This window comes from Trachurus japonicus, chromosome 20 (genome assembly GCF_045865225.1).
Source record: "Trachurus japonicus isolate A0001 chromosome 20, Traja_1.0".
NCBI lineage: Eukaryota > Metazoa > Chordata > Actinopteri > Carangiformes > Carangidae > Trachurus > Trachurus japonicus.
In genome coordinates this window covers 9461511-9479924 of record NC_140926.1, presented here as the reverse complement: position 1 = coordinate 9479924, position 18414 = coordinate 9461511, and the positions used below count along the sequence as shown (strand labels likewise).

The window sequence follows — 18414 nt, the reverse complement described above, 5'->3', positions numbered from 1 at the left end:
TCCGGAGCCAAAAGAAACACTGCGCGGCGGACTACCACTAGTCACACACTACACTAGCTGAAAGTGACTCACTGTATAGTGGCGCCGAGATGGATGAGAAACATGTCGTGGAGATGTGTTGGAGTTCCTGAGCTTGTTGTTCTTTTTTTTTCCCTGAGTCTAAGTTTCAAAACAGAAGCATTGAAACTAAAGCTAAAGCAGGAGAAAGTAAATAGATACTATACTGACTGTTTTCCCTTTTTTTATATAATGGTAAACTGGTATGTTTTGGTTTTACTGACATCATCTTGGAATTTTTCAATTGTGAATAATGGAAAATTGTTTGTTGCAGCCTCCAGAAATTATTTTTCTGATGATTTTTTGGGACTTTTTTTCCTCCTTTGCTATTTTAGAATCAACCTCCAAAAGATTTTCTATTACATTTTATGTTTTTAAAGCAGCTGCAAAAGCTAATTCTGTCACAGTCACACTGCAATGACATGATCCATTTACCAAAATCTCTCGTTCTTTCTTTCTTTCTTTCTTTTTTTTGAAGTTAAATATGCATCAACCTCTTTGGACAAGATAAAATCAAAAATGAAGCCTGACAGGAGCTGAAGGTACACGCAGCACTCCAACCCACATCCATCTGTCTGTCATCATCTCACAACTCACAGCGTTTCTCCCAAACTGTCACCCAGCCTGCCCCGGCCCCCTCGCTCCTCGTTCCCTCCACACTGGGGATCCGACCTAGCACCAATATGCAATTTCACCAATCTGTGCTGACAGCGTTCATGTCGACTACTCACAACCGATCCTCCTCGTCTCTCCTTCTGCGAAGCATCTGTGTGGTTAAAAACGCAGTACTCAGTCAGCTTTCACAGGTCATGAAAGGTAGCGGAGGAGACAGGCGGGGCTGTGACCCTGCATCCCATAGCTAGACAAATCAGTGTAACAGCATATTGTAAGCTACAGACTAGGCAGAGGGGGAATATATCTACCAGGACTGAGGCTGTGTTTATGGCTGTGCCTGCCTTGGGAAGCCCCACGGCATTGTCAGTGACCCCCACTGTAGATTTCCTTACTAATGTGACCCCAGATTGTGTATCACAATCGGCATGAGAAAACTCCCACAGGCTACAGTTAGTCCTGGGCACTGGGGATCGTTGTCCTCAGCCCGCCTGAGTACAGACAGGATGTGGCAGCTTCGAGGCATTTAGTTAAAGGAGACACTCTTTAATGCTGCAGGCATGCATTTATAGAAGGCCTACTAGGGTAAAAGTGTATGACGTGCTAGGGCCTATAAACAAACAGCAAAAATGGAAGGTTGGATGAAAAAACAGAAAATTAGCTTTACCTTGTTTTGTGGCATCTAATCATTTGTGATAGTCCGTGTACTCATTCTTATAATTAATTTGTTTTCTGGGACAGCTTTTTCTCAACAAAGTGGGTTTAAAAATATCATCTGCTCTTTCGTATTAAGTGCATGCAATGAAAAGCGATGATGTGAACACAGTGGATGTGCAAGGCAATAAACATCAATAAAAGTAGTTCACATGAAGAGCAACTGCTGCCTATACGGGAATCAAGCAACTTCAAACTCGTTTATTAGGCCGAGCCGACCCAGGTATTCATCGTTAACTGATTATACTATCATATTCTGTCGGTTAGATATATTCACACATGACTAGCTCTGTGAAATGTGATGCTTTGTTAAAGTATGTCACACTGTGGCTCCACGTATGACAGCGCTGCAATGGCTCGGGGTCATCTGGAACACCATAGGACCGTGGAATATTTTGGTGATGACAACCGGGTAAAACATTTTCTGTGGCTTAATCATTTATAATGCAAGCCACACATAAGAGTCTAGGTTTTCATTCTGTAGCCTGAAAAAGCTACACTGACTTTCATAATTTATAATATGGACATTTTATTCACCATTTTCCTTCTTAAAATGAAAGAATATTAGGACTCCAAATAGGCAAAATCCTGGTAAAGGTTAAAAATTCTGATTGATTTTTCTAGCTGTAAATGATTTCTTTCAACTTAGTGGTTGGTGACTTCACCCTGAAGCAGGTTTTTTGATTTGTTTATTTGTTTTGACTGGCTTTCTTGTTCATTGCTTGCTCCTGAGTGCAACTGAGTGCATTTACTCAAGCACAGTACAGTACATGGGTCAAATTCTGACTTATGTTTTCTTTACTTGAGTATTTCCATTTCATGCTAATATGTGTTACTCCATGGGCATTGATGTAATGTATTGTGTAAATTTCCCAGAGAAATGCTTCATTAATAATAGTTCAATATAATATTTCCAATATAGCCTAACACTGACAACGGTAACTTTGCCAGTGTAACCTAGCCTAAATAATGTACTATTATGGGCTTACTTAAATTGGACAGATTGGATTGATTTTCAGTGCTAATTTAGCCTACATTATTGCATTGCTTCTTTTACTCAAGTAAAGTTGCTGCATAAAACTTTCCAGACACTTTAAGTAATTATAGTCCTTGAAAACTACAGTTAAAATGTGTCTCTCCTACTTGTCATCTCTTTATCTATTTGACTGTAGTTTGAATATAATTGTGTTTCGTTGTAGTTGCCAATATGCCCTTGAGGTTTCTCATTCAGGTGAGCTGTAACAAAGAGTTGGAAAGTGTGTAGCCTATGTGATATCTCAGCCAAGCTTTCACAGATATAAACAAGCTTGTACTAACACACACAATTGGACTGTAGGTATCAGACCCAGTTTTGACTGATAGGTGTCATATTCTCATGGGGAAATGGACAGAAAAAAAATCCAAACACTGGCACAAGACACCAGAGAAAGATACACAGAGCAGGAAAACTTTGATGAAGGACAAAATAGAGCTTAAACTTTAATTTTGTTTCACCATAAATACTCATGAGATGATTGTGAACCCACAGATCTGAAAAACGCTTATCTTTGATGGCCAACTTCATCCACTCCTCCTAGTTTTCATCATAATATATGATGTCTCATTCACTGATGCAACTTAAGAATTCCTGCCTTCTGATTGGCCGAAACTCCCGTCAGTGAACGTCCGGTGGGCGGGACTTGGCACTTTCACCCAATCACGTCACACGCACGCTACTCTCACGCTCCCCCTCCCTCGGACGGAGAGAAACATGGCGCTACGGGAGCTTTCATCGCTGGAGAAATATTTAGGACTTAAAAAGCCGAACAAGTACAGCACACAGGGGGATAAAAAGGTGATATAACTGTTCATTGATGTGGCGTCCGTTGTCGACATTAAACCGCTGTTTTATTAGAAAATAAGCCCGATAGCTGCCTAGCACTCGCTAGCATGGTATGCTAATGAGCTAGCCATGTGTGTTAGAAACCCAGCTTGTTCTCTGAGCATCTCTGCCTCTTATTACCACCTGAAACCGAGCGGGTTTATGCATTAATTGGCATTACATTTCAGAGTACATCCTGGCAACTACATGCGATGTCAGCCGGCTTATTGCACACGTTAGCACAATGGAAATAGCTCCATGCTCTGCGCATGCCCGTCAGTGAAGAAGAGGGTGGAGTGAGTGATCCGTCTGTCAGGGACCCACTGTACGGACTGGAGGTGTGCGTTTTGCACCAGGGATAATGATGGCTCAAGTAAAACTATAAATGCATTACCTTCAAGGCTTCTGTGGTGAAAGTAAACACAGCAGTTTTTCTTGTATTTCTATAATGAGCCTTCATCTGGGTGTTAATATACTCACATCATGCCATCATAATAGATCTGTCATATAGACTTTATTTGTTCATGAATGTGCATATATCAGTATTTCCTGATCACTTGAACACAGTAATTAAAGAGGAACTATGCAGGATTTTTAGCTTTACTATGCTGCATTTGTACCTTAAATAAACAGCTTCAGAGTAATAGTGCTGGTTAAATAAATGACTTGAAACTTGTTACAGGGAGAATGGAGACCTTCAGCCTTGTAAGATCAGAGCCTCCGACCCGGTGTCTCAGCTCTCGTCACGTCACGAATGCGCCCGTAACCTGTAATCTCTTGTTTAGGACAGATAAGACAACACAAATATACACATTGTAACATCCATGGATTGATTTCTAGCCGGCTTCGTTGTAAACAAATGCACATGGCCGAGAGGAGGGTTAGCAACACAGAGGAAAAGAGACCGGACTTCTTTAGTTCCCCTTTAAATTCTTTTTTTTTCCTCCTTCATCTTCTTCTTCTCTCTCCACCTCGCTGCTCTCTCTCTGTCTCACCTCTCCCCTGCAGGTCCCTGTGTTACAGAATAATAATGGACCTCCGCTGGTGGGGCTGGTGACGGTCGCCTGTCACCTGGTGAAAGAGGCCAATCGCCCCGAGCTGTTGGGCAACTCTGTGGAGAGCAGGGCCGTGGTGCAGCAGTGGCTGGAGTACAGAGTCACCAAGCTGAACAACTGCACAAAGGAAGACATCAAGACCATCCTCAAGGTATAGAGGCTGATATGAAAGGAAATCTGTGAGATCTTTTCTACTGCTCTGACAAAAAAATGCTTTAAAATATCTGCGTGTGTAATTATCCCAGATTTTTATAGAGTTCAGTTTCTGAGCATCTCTGTTTCTGTCACACTCCTTTTTCTCTGTCCACCAGCTAAACCACTGTGTGTGTGTGTGTGTGCATTGGTCTTGTTAAGGCACAAAAGACAGGAATACAGACTGATGTATTGCCCTTCAGTGACATGGCCCCACACGACAGAGAAAAATGTTTTAATATGCCTGACGCCAGTCAGCATGAAATAGATCATCAGCCATTGGTCTGCTGGACGCTAAGCGCCTCTTGGCACTGACCTGTCACCATGAAGTGTGTGTGTCTGCGTGTGTGTGTCTGTGTGTGTGGTATGGGTGAGGAGTCATGCTGTGTGGCAGCATGTTATCTGGACAGGCCTCTTAAATATTTTAATGGTGCCACTTACAGAAGGAAGTTGCCCTGAGCGGCTCAGCTCTGGTGCCCGTCGGCCCCCTGTCCCGTCCTGCTGCTCCAGCTCTGTCCGTAACGCTCTTCTTCTTCTGTCAAGCACTCGAGTCTTCTCCCATTAAATTGTCCAGAGATAAACACTGTCAAATGCATGAATTCTTAAACCCTCTCACCCCAGGATGTAAATAAGAAATTCAGATTTTTTTCAAGCTCAGACTTGTTTCAGAAGTCATCTTGTCATTCGCGTAATGTGACTGTAAACAAGCTCAACCTGAAGTTAGCTGAATAATTGGGAAAGCCTGTTACAACACTTAAAATCAGCTAATAGTGTGTGTGGACGGTCCTTTCTTAGTCTTAAGTCAGCACTCCCGGTTTTTTGATTGCTGTCTATATTTTACAGAAAAACTGCATCTCCAAAATGACAGAAACATAAGTTCAATTAAGACTTCGGGGGTTACACCAGGATCATTGTTGGAGACTTTCAGTACATCTGGAGCGTGTTCAGACCCTGAAGCCTTCTACCCAACAGATGTCCCTGATGAGGTTTCCAGCGGAGCCGCCCTGAATTCCTTGATACTTGTGCCCAGCGTGGTGGTCAACTCAGGCCGCCGTGCTGCTTGGCTTGGCGGAAAGCCTGGATTTTCTATAGTCTTTGTATCCAAGCCTTATATTTTTGAGAGACCTGAGATATCAAAGTAATGGGTACTGAAAGGTCCAGGGCCAGCAGAGAGTTGTGTGAGATCAAGAGGTCGCTGTGTTTGGAACAAATATATAGAAAGGCAGCAACAATGGAAATCGAATTGGACTGAGGGGTTACATTGAAACCATGGGTGTTTCTATGGTTCCAGTATACTGAAATGTATCTATAGAAAAATAGATGAGAAATAAATTGACACAGACATGCAATGAGCTGCAAATGTATTATAATTAGGGCCGAATTATATAATGTGATCATATCAGTATCAAATTTCTCCCACTCACCCTGCCCCCTCGTCACAGCTCGTACAGCATGCACAGAATAAAAAGGTCAACGTAAACTTGAAACCTCGTCAGGGCAGAGGGTGAGAGTCTGTATTAGCACAACTACTAACACTAACAAGCTAACAAACAACTCAAACATCTTGCATCTGTCTGAGGCTCAAACATGTGGCCGAGTCTCTCTAGTGATTTTCATTATTTATGTGTGGGAAAATAATGTTCAAACAAAATATTAACCAAAGCAGATGATTTTATATATTTTGAACATGTATGAAGATGAATTTTAAGCCACTTACAGAAGTTGTTTGTGTAATTTTCTTGTGCTGAAACAGAAATCAAGTTTCAAGGAAAATATCATTTATCTTATATTGGTGATAATTAGTGGGGGAGAAAAATAAATCATCCTCTTCTATATGGAAATTATTTACATTTTTTAATTTATTTATTGCAGCCTGAGGCACCGATCGGTCTGCTAGATCAAATATTTTTTATGAAGTATCTGAATTTACTACATACATTTGGTATGCTTAGTGCATAGTACATAGTTATTGAGACATTCAGCATTTAATTCAATATGAAAATGTGTCCATACTATGCAGCCATCAGTAATAGTAGATAATTAGTAGTTAAATGTCTGTGCTATTTTAATTTACACAGGGGCTCTTTGTACAAAAAACTCACACACATTTAGCCAGCATTATTTTAAATGAATTGAACAACAATTAAGAGACGATGCTCTGAGACTTGCAGCAATTTCCCTCACTGAAACAATGAGGTATATCTATATTATCTTATCTATGTATAGGATGAGGATCGCAGTTGAAAGAGTTGAGGTGGGGGCAGGTAGATAGGAAACCATGTGCTGGGTGGGTGTGGCATGAGAGCGGCCCCCTCATCTGATGCTTGACTGGGCTTCAGCTCCATGGCTGTAGGCTAAGAAAAGCAAGGATCTGATTGTGGAAGGGGAGGAAGTCTGCAGTCTTCATGCCTTGTTTGGCATCACCCACTCTTGCTGCACAATAACTCCATTTGCCCCCAAGATGTTCTGTATGCGTGGAGTGTTTCCTTCGCACAATGTACAAGTGCTAAAGATGGTCCCTTCCCCTGGGACCAGCACTTCTACACACACAACACGAGCTGGAAAAAAAACACACATCATGCTGTCCAAGTTTAGGACAGCTTCATTAGATTTAGTCATTTGGGTAGCGTAGTAAACAAATAGCCATTTTTGTACGCATCTGTACCAAGTCGCCAGTCATGGGGAGAGAAGCCATACCCCCTTAGGTTACAGATTATTCCCATTCACATAGCACAGCACACACACACACACAGACAGACACACACAAGCTTGGATCTAGGACAGTTCCCTAAAAGTCCACAAGTAGGTGCATCATCACAACACACAGAGAAGTGCAGGAACAGCAACAGCAGCCAAGTCTTTAAAACAACCAAACCATTAAACTAAGCGTGATAGAGGAAGAGACGGGTGATGAAAACAGAGGGCAGCGTGACGCAGGGCAGCCCGACTCGTTTCTGTCGGCCACCCCGCGACTCTCAGCTCGGGGTCGGGCTGACAGCAGCGTCAGCCGCCCGGCAGGAGAGACTCTCTTCTCCTTTGATAATAACAGCTGTGACCCAGACGCAAACTTTTACTTTCACATCCCAGATGATGAGCAGAGACGTTCGAAAGTGCATTTTTAACAGTAAAACAGCGGAGTCATGAGTGTTGTGTTGTGTGTGGTGTGGTGTGGTGTGGGCTGGCTGACCTCACACAACATGCGCCGTGGAGTGAATGGGCTTCTCTGTTTGGAAGGTGAAATGGTGAAAATGGGGATTGTGTACTGTATAAACAAAGAACATCGATAAGAGCGCGCACGAGGCGACCAACCACAAGCACCTGACCGATCAATACAGCGATTCATCCTCTGCATACCACATGCTCATCTTAATGCATTCTACTGAGATAATTTGCCTATCTGATTATGTTTTGGTTTTGGTTTTTATTCCAGGATCTCAACGTGTATCTACAAGACAAGGTCTACCTGGCAGAAAACCAGTTCACCTTAGCTGATATTCTCATGTATTATGGGACTCAACCGCTCATAGTAAGTTCAATATCTGAGTGTTTATTATCAGTTAAAATGTGATATGACCAGGGTTTTTTAACCAATTATCCTCTTAACCAACGATTATTATTGATCATTGGTTTATTAACGAGGTATTCATTCAACAGTTAAACTCAGACTGTGCACCAGACGAAACCTACAGCACACCCACATAGTTTTTGTTTGTTTGTTTTTTAAATGCATCAAAAGACACTTCTTTATTCAAAATAGTGGATTTTCATATTGTCAGTTAATAGTTAATGGTCGGTTAACAAGCATCGGTTAATTGTCACAGGGAAAACTGAAAATAATCATCCCCAAATGGGACAGTAAAAATACACAAGTAAAAACAACAAGGAAATGTAGAAATAGTTCAAAGCTGTGGATTAGAGATTTGGGTTAAAGTGAGAAACAGGGACAAGTTTAGACTCAGGGCTGAGTTTCTGGACACTGTTCTTCTTTATGTATCTTATTTCTGTTACTGTCATATGATTTTTACAGCTACCCATTTAGGCACATCACTAGGATACATGTAAATGTTTTTGTAAATAATCACTGACACTAGATTTTGAATAAGTATGTAAAAAAAAAAAAAAAAAACTTTCCCAAAGTCCTAAGAGTTTTTTGATCATAAATTGATTGATTTGTTGTGTCTCCATACGGTTCTCACCACCATTTAACAAGGAGTCGTCCATCCATCCATCCATCCATCCCTTCCTTCATGCATCCTTTTCCCTCCTATCAGTGCTCACTTCAGTCAAACCACAACTTTAATAAGCAATTTGTCACAGTGCATAACACACAATTAGACCAGTCACATGGCCAAAGGGCATCGGGAACAAGTTTGCAGTAAACACACAGATTACAAACACATTCTCACTTCTCTCCAAAGAAATAAAGTGATGTGGCACAAAGTGATGTCTTTAGCCTCAGACCAGGGACAAGTAAGTTTGTTATGCCTCGTAGGATTAAAAAAAAAGAAAAGTGAGTTCAGAAACGGGAGAAAAGCTGGACTGAGATGGAGAGAGAGGAGGGGGGAGTGGGGTGGGTGGGACATCACATGTTGAGCGATGCAGCGGTTGTGGCAGAGATGGAAGATCGCCTCACGCCAACAGGCAGAGCAGCGTCACTTTGGTTTGCAATCAGTGAGCTTTTTAACCTTGGGGACACGGGGTCAGCTGGCCCAGCCCTGAACCACCGCCTGTCCTGATGTTCAATTCATGGAAAACAACATGACACCAGCACTGAACCCAGACCACGCTCCAGCGGTTTTAAGCAGGATTTATTGTCTCTTTGACGCATACCAGTTAATTAGATAATTAAAAAGCAAAGCACCTAATAAGATTCATTTTCCAAAAACAATATCATGCTCTGCTTTTGTGAAGACTGCGGTTAGTTGCTACCAAAAAATCTCAGTTTGTAACTTGTTAAAATACATTTCAGTCATCAACAGCAACAGGCTGAGGAGTTTTTCCACTAAACTCTTGATTGATTGTTTATTTACGTCATTTCTAATCAAAGGTGTCTGAGCTGTTGTCAGATCGTCCCACGCTCCTCCTACGAAACTGCCTTCGAGCTCCCTCAAATTTTATCTGTTGCACTTATCTGTTCATTTTTTGATGGCTTTCATAACTTAAATGTAAAATTAGATGTATGCTGCTTATTGCTGTGAGTTCTTTCTGTTCCTGATAACTCATATTTGTCTGTAAATCTTAACAATCAGGGATGGAGCTGGAATGAAAATCATTCACCCGACCATCATCATTATTATTCCTGTAAAACTCATCTAAATTCCCCTCGACTCTGAGATCAAGAGCGTTTTTATAGAAGTTTTCATAGCCAACACACTGTTTTTTTTTTTAATAACCTCAAAGGTATTTACATTATATCCATAACACTAAAAATGTTTTTTAATGGTTGCCCATAAGTGTCATTGAATTGAGTCATCATCAGTGCAGAAGCCTCTGGGTTAGTCCTCATTTTGTCCATTGAGTCACTCAGGATAACAACATTGCCAATCATGTCACGGAAAGAGTTTATGTTTGCTGCTCTGGTTCTGTGCCATAACAAAGCCAGCTAAAATACTTTTTAATCAGAATTAAGACTAAATAATCATTATTTTTATTATAATAAACATTAAAACATACTGTCCACATGCTCTCCTGTGAACTCACCATCTTTAAATGTGTCTCCTCTCACCCAGGTGGACTTGGCCGTTCAGGAGAAGGAGCAGTATTTGAATGTGACGCGATGGTTCGACCACATCCAGCACTACCCCGGCCTCCGACGCCACCTCTCCCCCGTAGTTGTGCTCAGGAACAGAATTTACACGAGCAGGCATCACTGATCATCGGCACCGGACCGCACCGCAAAACTAGTAACTCGTGTTTCTGTTGCCGACCAACGAGGTGTTTCATGGTTTTAGTCGACTAATCAGACTCATCCTTAGTTTACACACGGTCATTTCTCTATTTCTCTCTCTCTCTCTTTCTGATTTTCTTCTATCAGTGTTTTTGTTTTTTGGGGATCATGATTCCTGCCTTTGTTTTGTTTTTTTCTGGTACCTCAATTGTGTTTTGCTATTTTTCTTTTTTTAAACATTTCTTAACAAAGGATAAAGTGAAGAACAAAAAGATAAAATGGAAGTAAACACTGAGGTGTTGAAGGTACAAAACCTCTATTAAGGGAATCTGCTTATGAAAATACAGCTCAGCTCATTATCTTTAAAGATGTCAGTCTGTTTAGTAATTTAACAATGGTTGGGAGTGGAGGTACAGTAAAGGTTCATCATCTTATTTAATTCTGCTGACACTAAAAAGGTTTGGAGTCTTAACCCTTCATGGGAATTGAGGGAGTAACGATGTCAGTGACAGGTATTTTTTTTTGTCTGCAAATTTTGGAGGCCTAAAGGTTGTGCAGGTCAGGTCTCGTCCCTATCAGGACTGTGGTGTCTTTTTTTTTTGTTGTTGTTATTGTTTTTTGTGCGTGTGTATTTTATGTCTTGTCATATCCAATCCCAGCCATTTCACCAGGACAGTTTAGTTTTTCTTCAGTCAGTGTGTGTGGTGGTGTGTGTGTGTCTGCTCCCGATTACATCCCCGCTCTCTGTCCCACTTCCTCGGCAGTCGTGTGGGCAGCAGTGAGCAGTTGAGCGTCAGCCGCAGAGTCACAGAGATCAGAGTGAGGCTCCAATCAGACCCACTACCACCACTGTTGATGCTGCAGGCCAGAGAGAGGGCAGCGGGCTCACCAGCTGCCACACAGATCCAGCCAGCCAAGGCCAGAACCCAGGCCCCTGGGCGACAGTCAGCCACTGTGTGTCATTTCAAACCTTACAATCCCACGGGCCTACTGGAGAGAGAAAGACGGAGAGAGGGAGGGAGGGAGGGAGGGCAGGAAAGGGAGGGAGGGAGGCCAAAGAGAGAGGAAAAAGAGCACCCAGAGGCCGAGGGATCTTTTTGTGACGTGAACAATGATCCGTGCCTCTGAAAGCCTTTGCTGTTGCTGGCTCCATGTTTTTTGCTATTAGCATCATTAACAGGCCAAGTCGTTGGCCGTGGCAGGAGAACCTGTAAATTAACATCATTAGGGCAGAGTTAGACAAAGAGCAGGAGGAAAATGAGTTTCAATTAGAGGAGCAACTCATCAAATTTTGGTTCGGTTTTCAATTACCGCTGCTTTTTGAAGGCGCATCAAACCATTAAGAGAACTAACTGAGCACAAAATTCGACAGATCTGCTCTACAGATAATTCTCCACGTTTTTGTGTCTTATTATTTGGTTTGTCTGCCATGTTTGTTTTTTTTTAAATCTCTCTCTCTATATCTGCTTAACAGGCTGTGCACATCTTTGTGTCTGTTGTTGCCCCACAGATGCAGTGATTTCATTATCTGTTGTGTGATGCTCATCCTGTGCCAATAAATCAAAGGGATACGCAGCTCATGACCCCTGACTCTGATGCCGTTTTCTTGTTTTTCCAGCGTTTCTCCATGAATTTGTTTTGTGTAAAAGAAACCAGCCAGAAGACAGAGCTATTGTTCAATGAACTTCCGTAAGACGTCCTTCTGTGCGTTTGTGGCAAGTGTTATGAAGATGTGACAGATAAAAAAAACAGCTTGCAGTCATTTGAGAGCGCCTTGTGACTAGTTGGGGCAGTTTATGGTTTGGTCTACCATTAAAGAAGCCCTTGTCCTCTCAATTATGCAAACATCCCGCTGGAATGTGCAGCATCAGACGGTTGCGCTCATTAGGTTTTGCCCACAAAAGTTGCAGCAGGACAAATTGTTCTAGATCCACTTGTGTTTGTGATGATACCTCAGTTAGAGACGAGGCAACATCACAAACAAACTGAACCGTAGAACAAAGATGCTTTCTATACTGAGCCCATGGAAAATGTCTGTCAGAAATTAGGTAAAGTAAGAATGGCATAGAGTGAAACCAAGGTCCTTCAGTTTAGAGCAAATACAAAGACATCAAGCAGATTATCTCTTAATCTTCTGGAAGGGTGGAGGTTAAGATTTAACATTTTGAAGACGGAGATGGTGGAAGCAAATTGTTCAAAATGTGAGAGCCTACTTGCCCCCATAAAGGCTGAACTGAACAAAAAAGTGCACATAATCCATATAAAAAATAATATAATATGATACATATTATCTGGCATGCATTATTTTTTTAAGATGAACTTAGATCCTCATAATTGGATATCCAAATAAAGAATTAGTAGGAACCATTATGGGTTCTTTGAGGAGTTTTCATACTGAGAAATCCCAAAGTTTCTTACAGGCTTCATTTAGGTTCTTCAAGCAACTGAGATGTTCTTCAAGGAGCTACTCCTTTTCTTTGACAGGAGTAGCCTACTGATAAATTTGCCTTTATCGTGATTAAATCTGAAATGTTTGATATCATTCTGCTTATCTCTTTGGACCAAAATTGGAAGAGTGATAGAAAAGTGAACTTTGAAGTTATCTGAATTAGAATAATGGGTGCTATTTTTTCCCGAGTTTTGTTACATGTTTTCTTTACTTCTCCAACTAATTTAATCAGTTTCTCTTTCATCATTTCAACCCTAATGTGTTATTTAGGTGATTTAAACTGGGGCTGATTTATTATATTTCAACAAGATTCTTCAAGGTGTTAAAATCTAACTCTTAAATACACAGTGATAATTAATTAGTCATTTTGAAAGGCTTCTTTTCTTGTGTGGCCCTGTGCTCACTGTTGGCAGCATCTCAAAAATGCTGCAGTGGTACAGAGTCACAGTCAGGTTCCTCCATCACAGTGATGAGGTCACAGCAGGAAACCGGTGCAGAGGTACCAATTAGAGACGACCTTCCCACCAACTTCTGAAAGCAAAAGGAACAACTCTCTGCAGGAGGGATGGCCCCGGATCGACACGCTCAAGACCCGCAATCTTCACGAGCCGTGCTCCCCCACCTCTCGGCAGCCAAACCAAGGTGCAATTTAGACCGTCGCCTGGTGAGGGAGAGGTCAGAGGTCGTTGAGGTTGGGTTATTATTATCAAGATTTAGTGATGACTTCATCTCTGTGGCAAAGAGAGGTGTGCTCCCTTTGTCTCTCTCTGGTACAAAAGAGCAAAAGGCGAAAAAATATGTAACAACTTGTTAAAGGAAACTGCAAATGTTGAAATGTCATGTTTCCATATGCATATTTATTATTCATACACCTTCACCTATGCAGCACTACTTTATCATAATATGTCATAATTAGCATCAAAAGCATTGATATCAGACAATCAGTAAAAAAAATAAGTAGATATTTGCTGCTGTTGGACTTCAAATTTTTTACTGTATGTGAAAATGCAGCAGGACTGTCATGCAAATCAGCAACAATGTAATCGCTAGAAAATGTAGCGAACGGCATAGCCTACTAGCAATTTTTGGAAAACCTTTCTGTTAAGAATGGCAATTTTACAATTGAACATATTTATAAGTATGTGCCTCTTTGGTTGCTTGTGCAGCCATGCAGCCAGTCTGTCAGGTGCATTCTGGGAAATTTTCCACACCCCATAAACTCTGTTTCCAGATTTATATCCTATGGTACGCTAATGCTAACTAACACTGATGTGAACATTCAAGGTGGCTAGGAAGAGAGGGCTGTGGGGTAGGAATGGGTTTGGGCCTCAAATCTAATGAACCAATAGTGCCTGTGTGGTCTTTAAAGGTCCCATATGTAGTGCAATATTGGCTTAAAATATCAGAAGATAAACAGTTTGACATAAAATATTGGGTCGTCAGTGTGATGTTGGACAGAGAATACAAATTGAGTTCATTTCTGGAGGTGAGACGTACTCTCCGTGTTCATCACATGATGAGTAACCAAAGAAAGTAGAGTCAGCGTCTTGCAGGAAGCTTAAAGCAGGATACATTACAGGCTGGTGCCAGTTTTTCTCTTAATGATGAGAGGTACGAGTGAAGCGTTTTACCGTATCACCTCATCGCCCAACACCTTTGTCACCTCAGCTTTACTAACCACATCAGATGGACAGCCCCCATCCCACCCACACCGCTACCCTTCATTAATTCTTAACATCAGGGATGAGGGGAGAGCGCATCTCCCGTGACATCCGCTAAGACAGGGCTTTGCCGTGTCTCGCTGACTGATTCAGTGGAACAATCAACACCATGCGGTGGTGAGGTGGGGGGGAAGCGTTAGCGCGTCGTAAGCTCTTTTGACAGGACTTATCGACCACGCTTTATCCGTGCCCTTACACATTGTGACAGTTGTACCATGCGACTATAAAGATGGCATCTGATTGTCTGTTGCAGTTACATGAGTGTATGAGCAAGGATGAGCGACAACAAGGATGAGCCACGAAGGGCACAAGGGAGTGCCCTTCACGGCTGCTTCTTGTAGTAAAGTTATTCCTATAGACATGAAGGGGGGAGATGTTTATTAACACTTCAGAGAGCATGGATGTTGTGCTCATATAGATACATGTTGATTAGTATGTATTACCTCCAATACCTTCTTTAAATTATAAACATGTATATAGTGTCTTATTGTTTCAAGTTTTATGTCTTCATCCCATTCTCATGCAGACGTTATCTCAGTAACACCTTGACAGAACTTCTTCATGTTTGGCACAAGTATGCACAAGGACTCGAGGATGATCTGATTAGATTTTGGGAGTCAAAGGTCAAAGGTCAAGGGTGTGGCGACCTCGCAAATCACAACTTTGCCCTATGTGAACGCAGTATATCCATAACACCCTGAGGGAATTTATTCAAGGTTGGAGAAACTCATTTGGACTCAAGGATCAAGGATCCCAACCTTCTCATTATAGTGTCTATACACAACCATAATAAAGTGTGATAATTAGGGAAACTCTTTTAAATAAATCAGCACATTTTATGTTGTTTGTGATTATTTTACACATATATAAACTGGGGTAAATGTCAATAAAGGGTTATTCTTCTACTGGTTAGTCTGGCATACACTGGTCAACACTGATGCATGTATCTCCATTAATTAAATATTCAGCCAAGCCGTCCTATAGAAGAGGAGTTTTACCTGGCTCATGGGTCAGGTAGGACCTTTAGCAGAACATTCGTGTTTCTTTATGCAAATACAAGAAGTTAACAAGTTGTTTTTCTTCTCTTTAGCTCCCTCTCCCTCTCTCTCTTCTGCAGCTCGGCCTCATCTCAGGTTGCGTAAGGATCCCAGGTGCGCAACGAGACAAGAGTTTTACGAGATGCAACCACTCGGCTCATCAATCAGAGAGATGGGTGGCTGATTTGGCACGTAGGTGCTCAAGTACATATGTGTGACCTGGGGCAAGGAGATTGCACAAGATTGCACCTTAAGTCTCTCACACACACACACACACAGACCCACATCCACACACACACACACACTCACACATACAGATGACTGTTGCATTAGCCGCCTCGATTGCTCCTCACCCGTTCTGTTGATCTACCTCAGCTGCATTTTTCTGTGTGTATGTATGTGTGTGCATGCGTGTGTCTGTGTGTGTGTGTGGTCATGCACCCATTCATGGGGTTATGGTTTTGGCCTGGGGGGGAAGAGGTGAATTAAGGGTGGAAAAAAAAAAATGAAGGAAAGGGTCGGCCCACTCAGGTGAATGATTAGAGAAAATGAGCCTGTAGCATTAGTTAAAAAATAAGAAAATCTTTTCTTTCCTTTTCTTTTTTTTGTTCCAAGTCACATAAACGCACACAGTTTTAACATTTTTTTTTACAAATTTCTAATTGAAGTCTTTGTTATAGTTCACTTGGACTTATTATTTGCCATGCTATCACATTGTGTGGTCCTGTCACGGTCCTCGTCTCTTTATTTAAATGTTCCCCAAATTAGTCGCCAACCCCTCCTCTCCCCCAGCCCATCGAACCCCCAGCCCACAGGTCATCATCCAGCCTTCCCCTCTGCTGTAATAGGTTCTGATGGGAAGGCCTCCAGGGGCGTTCACTTCTCACTGCTGAGACCTGGTGACAGGGGGATGTACACCAAAAAGAGAAAAAAAAGGGAAGAAAAAAATGGAGGGAGGATGGCGTTTGAAATAAGCATAGAGGATATTAGCAGGGGGAGAGTGGGTGAGGATAAGAGACAGACTCCTGGATGGGCAGGGAGCAGAGAGCAGTGCCCTCAGCCATTTTCTGTAATTTGACCTCCATGGGAAAAAAAAAAAAGAACAGCAACAGTCACCTCATTTACATATTTATCCAGCTCATCTGCATAAATCACAGGGCAGAATTTTTTATTCCCCGTCATTTTTTCGCTATAACAGGTTGGCTTTAATTTGAGATGACTAATTTATTTAAACCTGGAGTTAAATGCAGAGTACTTCCCCTTATGATTAAGAAAAAAAAACCAGGGGGGGCTGATGACAGTTTCATAGAACATAAACAAGGTTTCATATTGCGACGTGCATGTGGTGCCTGGTGGTTACGGCTGACACAGAGGAACGCTGTGCAGAAGAAATGACCTGATACAATACTTTCACCATGAAAACAAAAGATTTTTTCCCCCCAAAGAGAGAGGACGCCCATCTGCAGGCAATTTAAGAAAGTTAAATCATTTATACTGTATATAAACTCTTCCTTAAGAATCAGCGGTTTTCTCTGAACATGGATATAGAAAAACAATTGCTCCTCTGTTTACATTTAAAGCAGTAATAATCTAATCATCATAACTTGAGCTATTTCTTTTTTGACTTTTCACCTCCATCTATCAGATCTACTGCAGATTACAGTGATATGCAGGTGTTTTCTGATTGTTAAAACACAGGGGCATTAACATGCAGCTATTTTTTTTTCAATGTATATAATGCAAATCATTTTTAAATGTGCAAACTTAGACTTGTGGAAAGCTCAGAGGACTAAAAGACTGCCACTCTGTCTCTGCTCTCTTGGTGTTTCCTATCTGTTCCCAGTTAGTTTGTCTTTGGCTGTGTCTGAAATCACTATCAACTTCCACTATATGGAGTTTGCCATCCCATAGAGCTGTTTGAATGTATAGTGAGAATTGTTATACCCCGTATAGTGGACTTATAATGTCACATAATGCACCAAGCAGCATGCTATAACATCATGCATGTATATCTGGCTAGATTTACAGTTAAAGGGAAATCAAAATCTGTGATGTTTCATCGTCTATAGAAACAGTAAATAACCTTTTTTGTGTAAATCAGACACGTCAATGTGTAATATATATGAATGGCATCTGTGCGGTTCATTATTCAATGTGAGCTGGAGAGAGTGAAACACAGCGATGAATCAGAAACACACATTTCACTCTTCTCGTTGTGTGTGTGTGTGTCAGGAGGGTGGCTTCACTGCTGACTGGTTATATACTGGACTAAGGGCATGAAGCTGCAATCTGGCAGTGACAGTCCCCCACCATCACACACGCACACACACACACGCCCGCATTGCTTCTGACCAACAGTCTGCTCAAATGGCTGCTTCTTTGACATCCCTCTATCTCTCTGTCTCTGTCTCTGTCTTTGTCTCTCACTCCCTCTCACAAACAGAGAGAGAGACAATACATGTGCACATGACATGTAACAGACACAGGGCTGAGTCATTACGATGCACCACATGGAGGGAGAGGAAGATAAGAGAACCTGGCGCTCTGATTATTTAGTTATAAAGCTCAGACTTTGTGGAGATTTTTGAAGACTACGATTATATCATTAATTTTCAATAAGCAATCTAAAAAAGTCACTGTGAGAGACAAAGATCTTTGACTTGTTTCAGTAAATGTATTCAAAATTATCTCAAGACAAAGATTTTGGTGGAAAACGCTTGTTTTAAAATCATTTGCATTGACTTTCCTTATATTATTCTTCCTTATATGTGGTACGAATACTAGCCTATATCCAACTTGTATACATGTAAACATTGCTGCCTATAAGTC

The 18414-nt window shown here is 41.5% G+C and overlaps 1 protein-coding gene across 1 annotated transcript; it reads left to right on the top strand.

Annotated features, from left to right (window-relative positions):
* The first annotated feature begins 3103 nt into the window (after positions 1 to 3103).
* On the top strand, positions 3104 to 11961 carry eef1e1 (eukaryotic translation elongation factor 1 epsilon 1). Its single transcript, XM_085763214.1, has 4 exons — positions 3104 to 3217; positions 4253 to 4450; positions 7922 to 8017; positions 10221 to 11961. The coding sequence occupies exons 1-4, from the start codon at positions 3134 to 3136 to the stop codon at positions 10362 to 10364; spliced, it is 522 nt and encodes a 173-aa protein (XP_085619340.1). The 5' UTR covers positions 3104 to 3133; the 3' UTR covers positions 10365 to 11961.
* The last annotated feature ends 6453 nt before the right edge of the window (positions 11962 to 18414 follow it).

Bases quoted from the DNA above. Each gene is read 5' to 3' on its own strand.
- eef1e1 (XM_085763214.1), top strand. From the start codon at position 3,134: ATGGCGCTACGGGAGCTTTCATCGCTGGAGAAATATTTAGGACTTAAA. The intron at 3,218-4,252 runs GTGATATAACTG...TCTCCCCTGCAG, and splicing joins GCACACAGGGGGATAAAAAG to GTCCCTGTGTTACAGAATAA. The intron at 4,451-7,921 runs GTATAGAGGCTG...TTTTTATTCCAG, and splicing joins ACATCAAGACCATCCTCAAG to GATCTCAACGTGTATCTACA.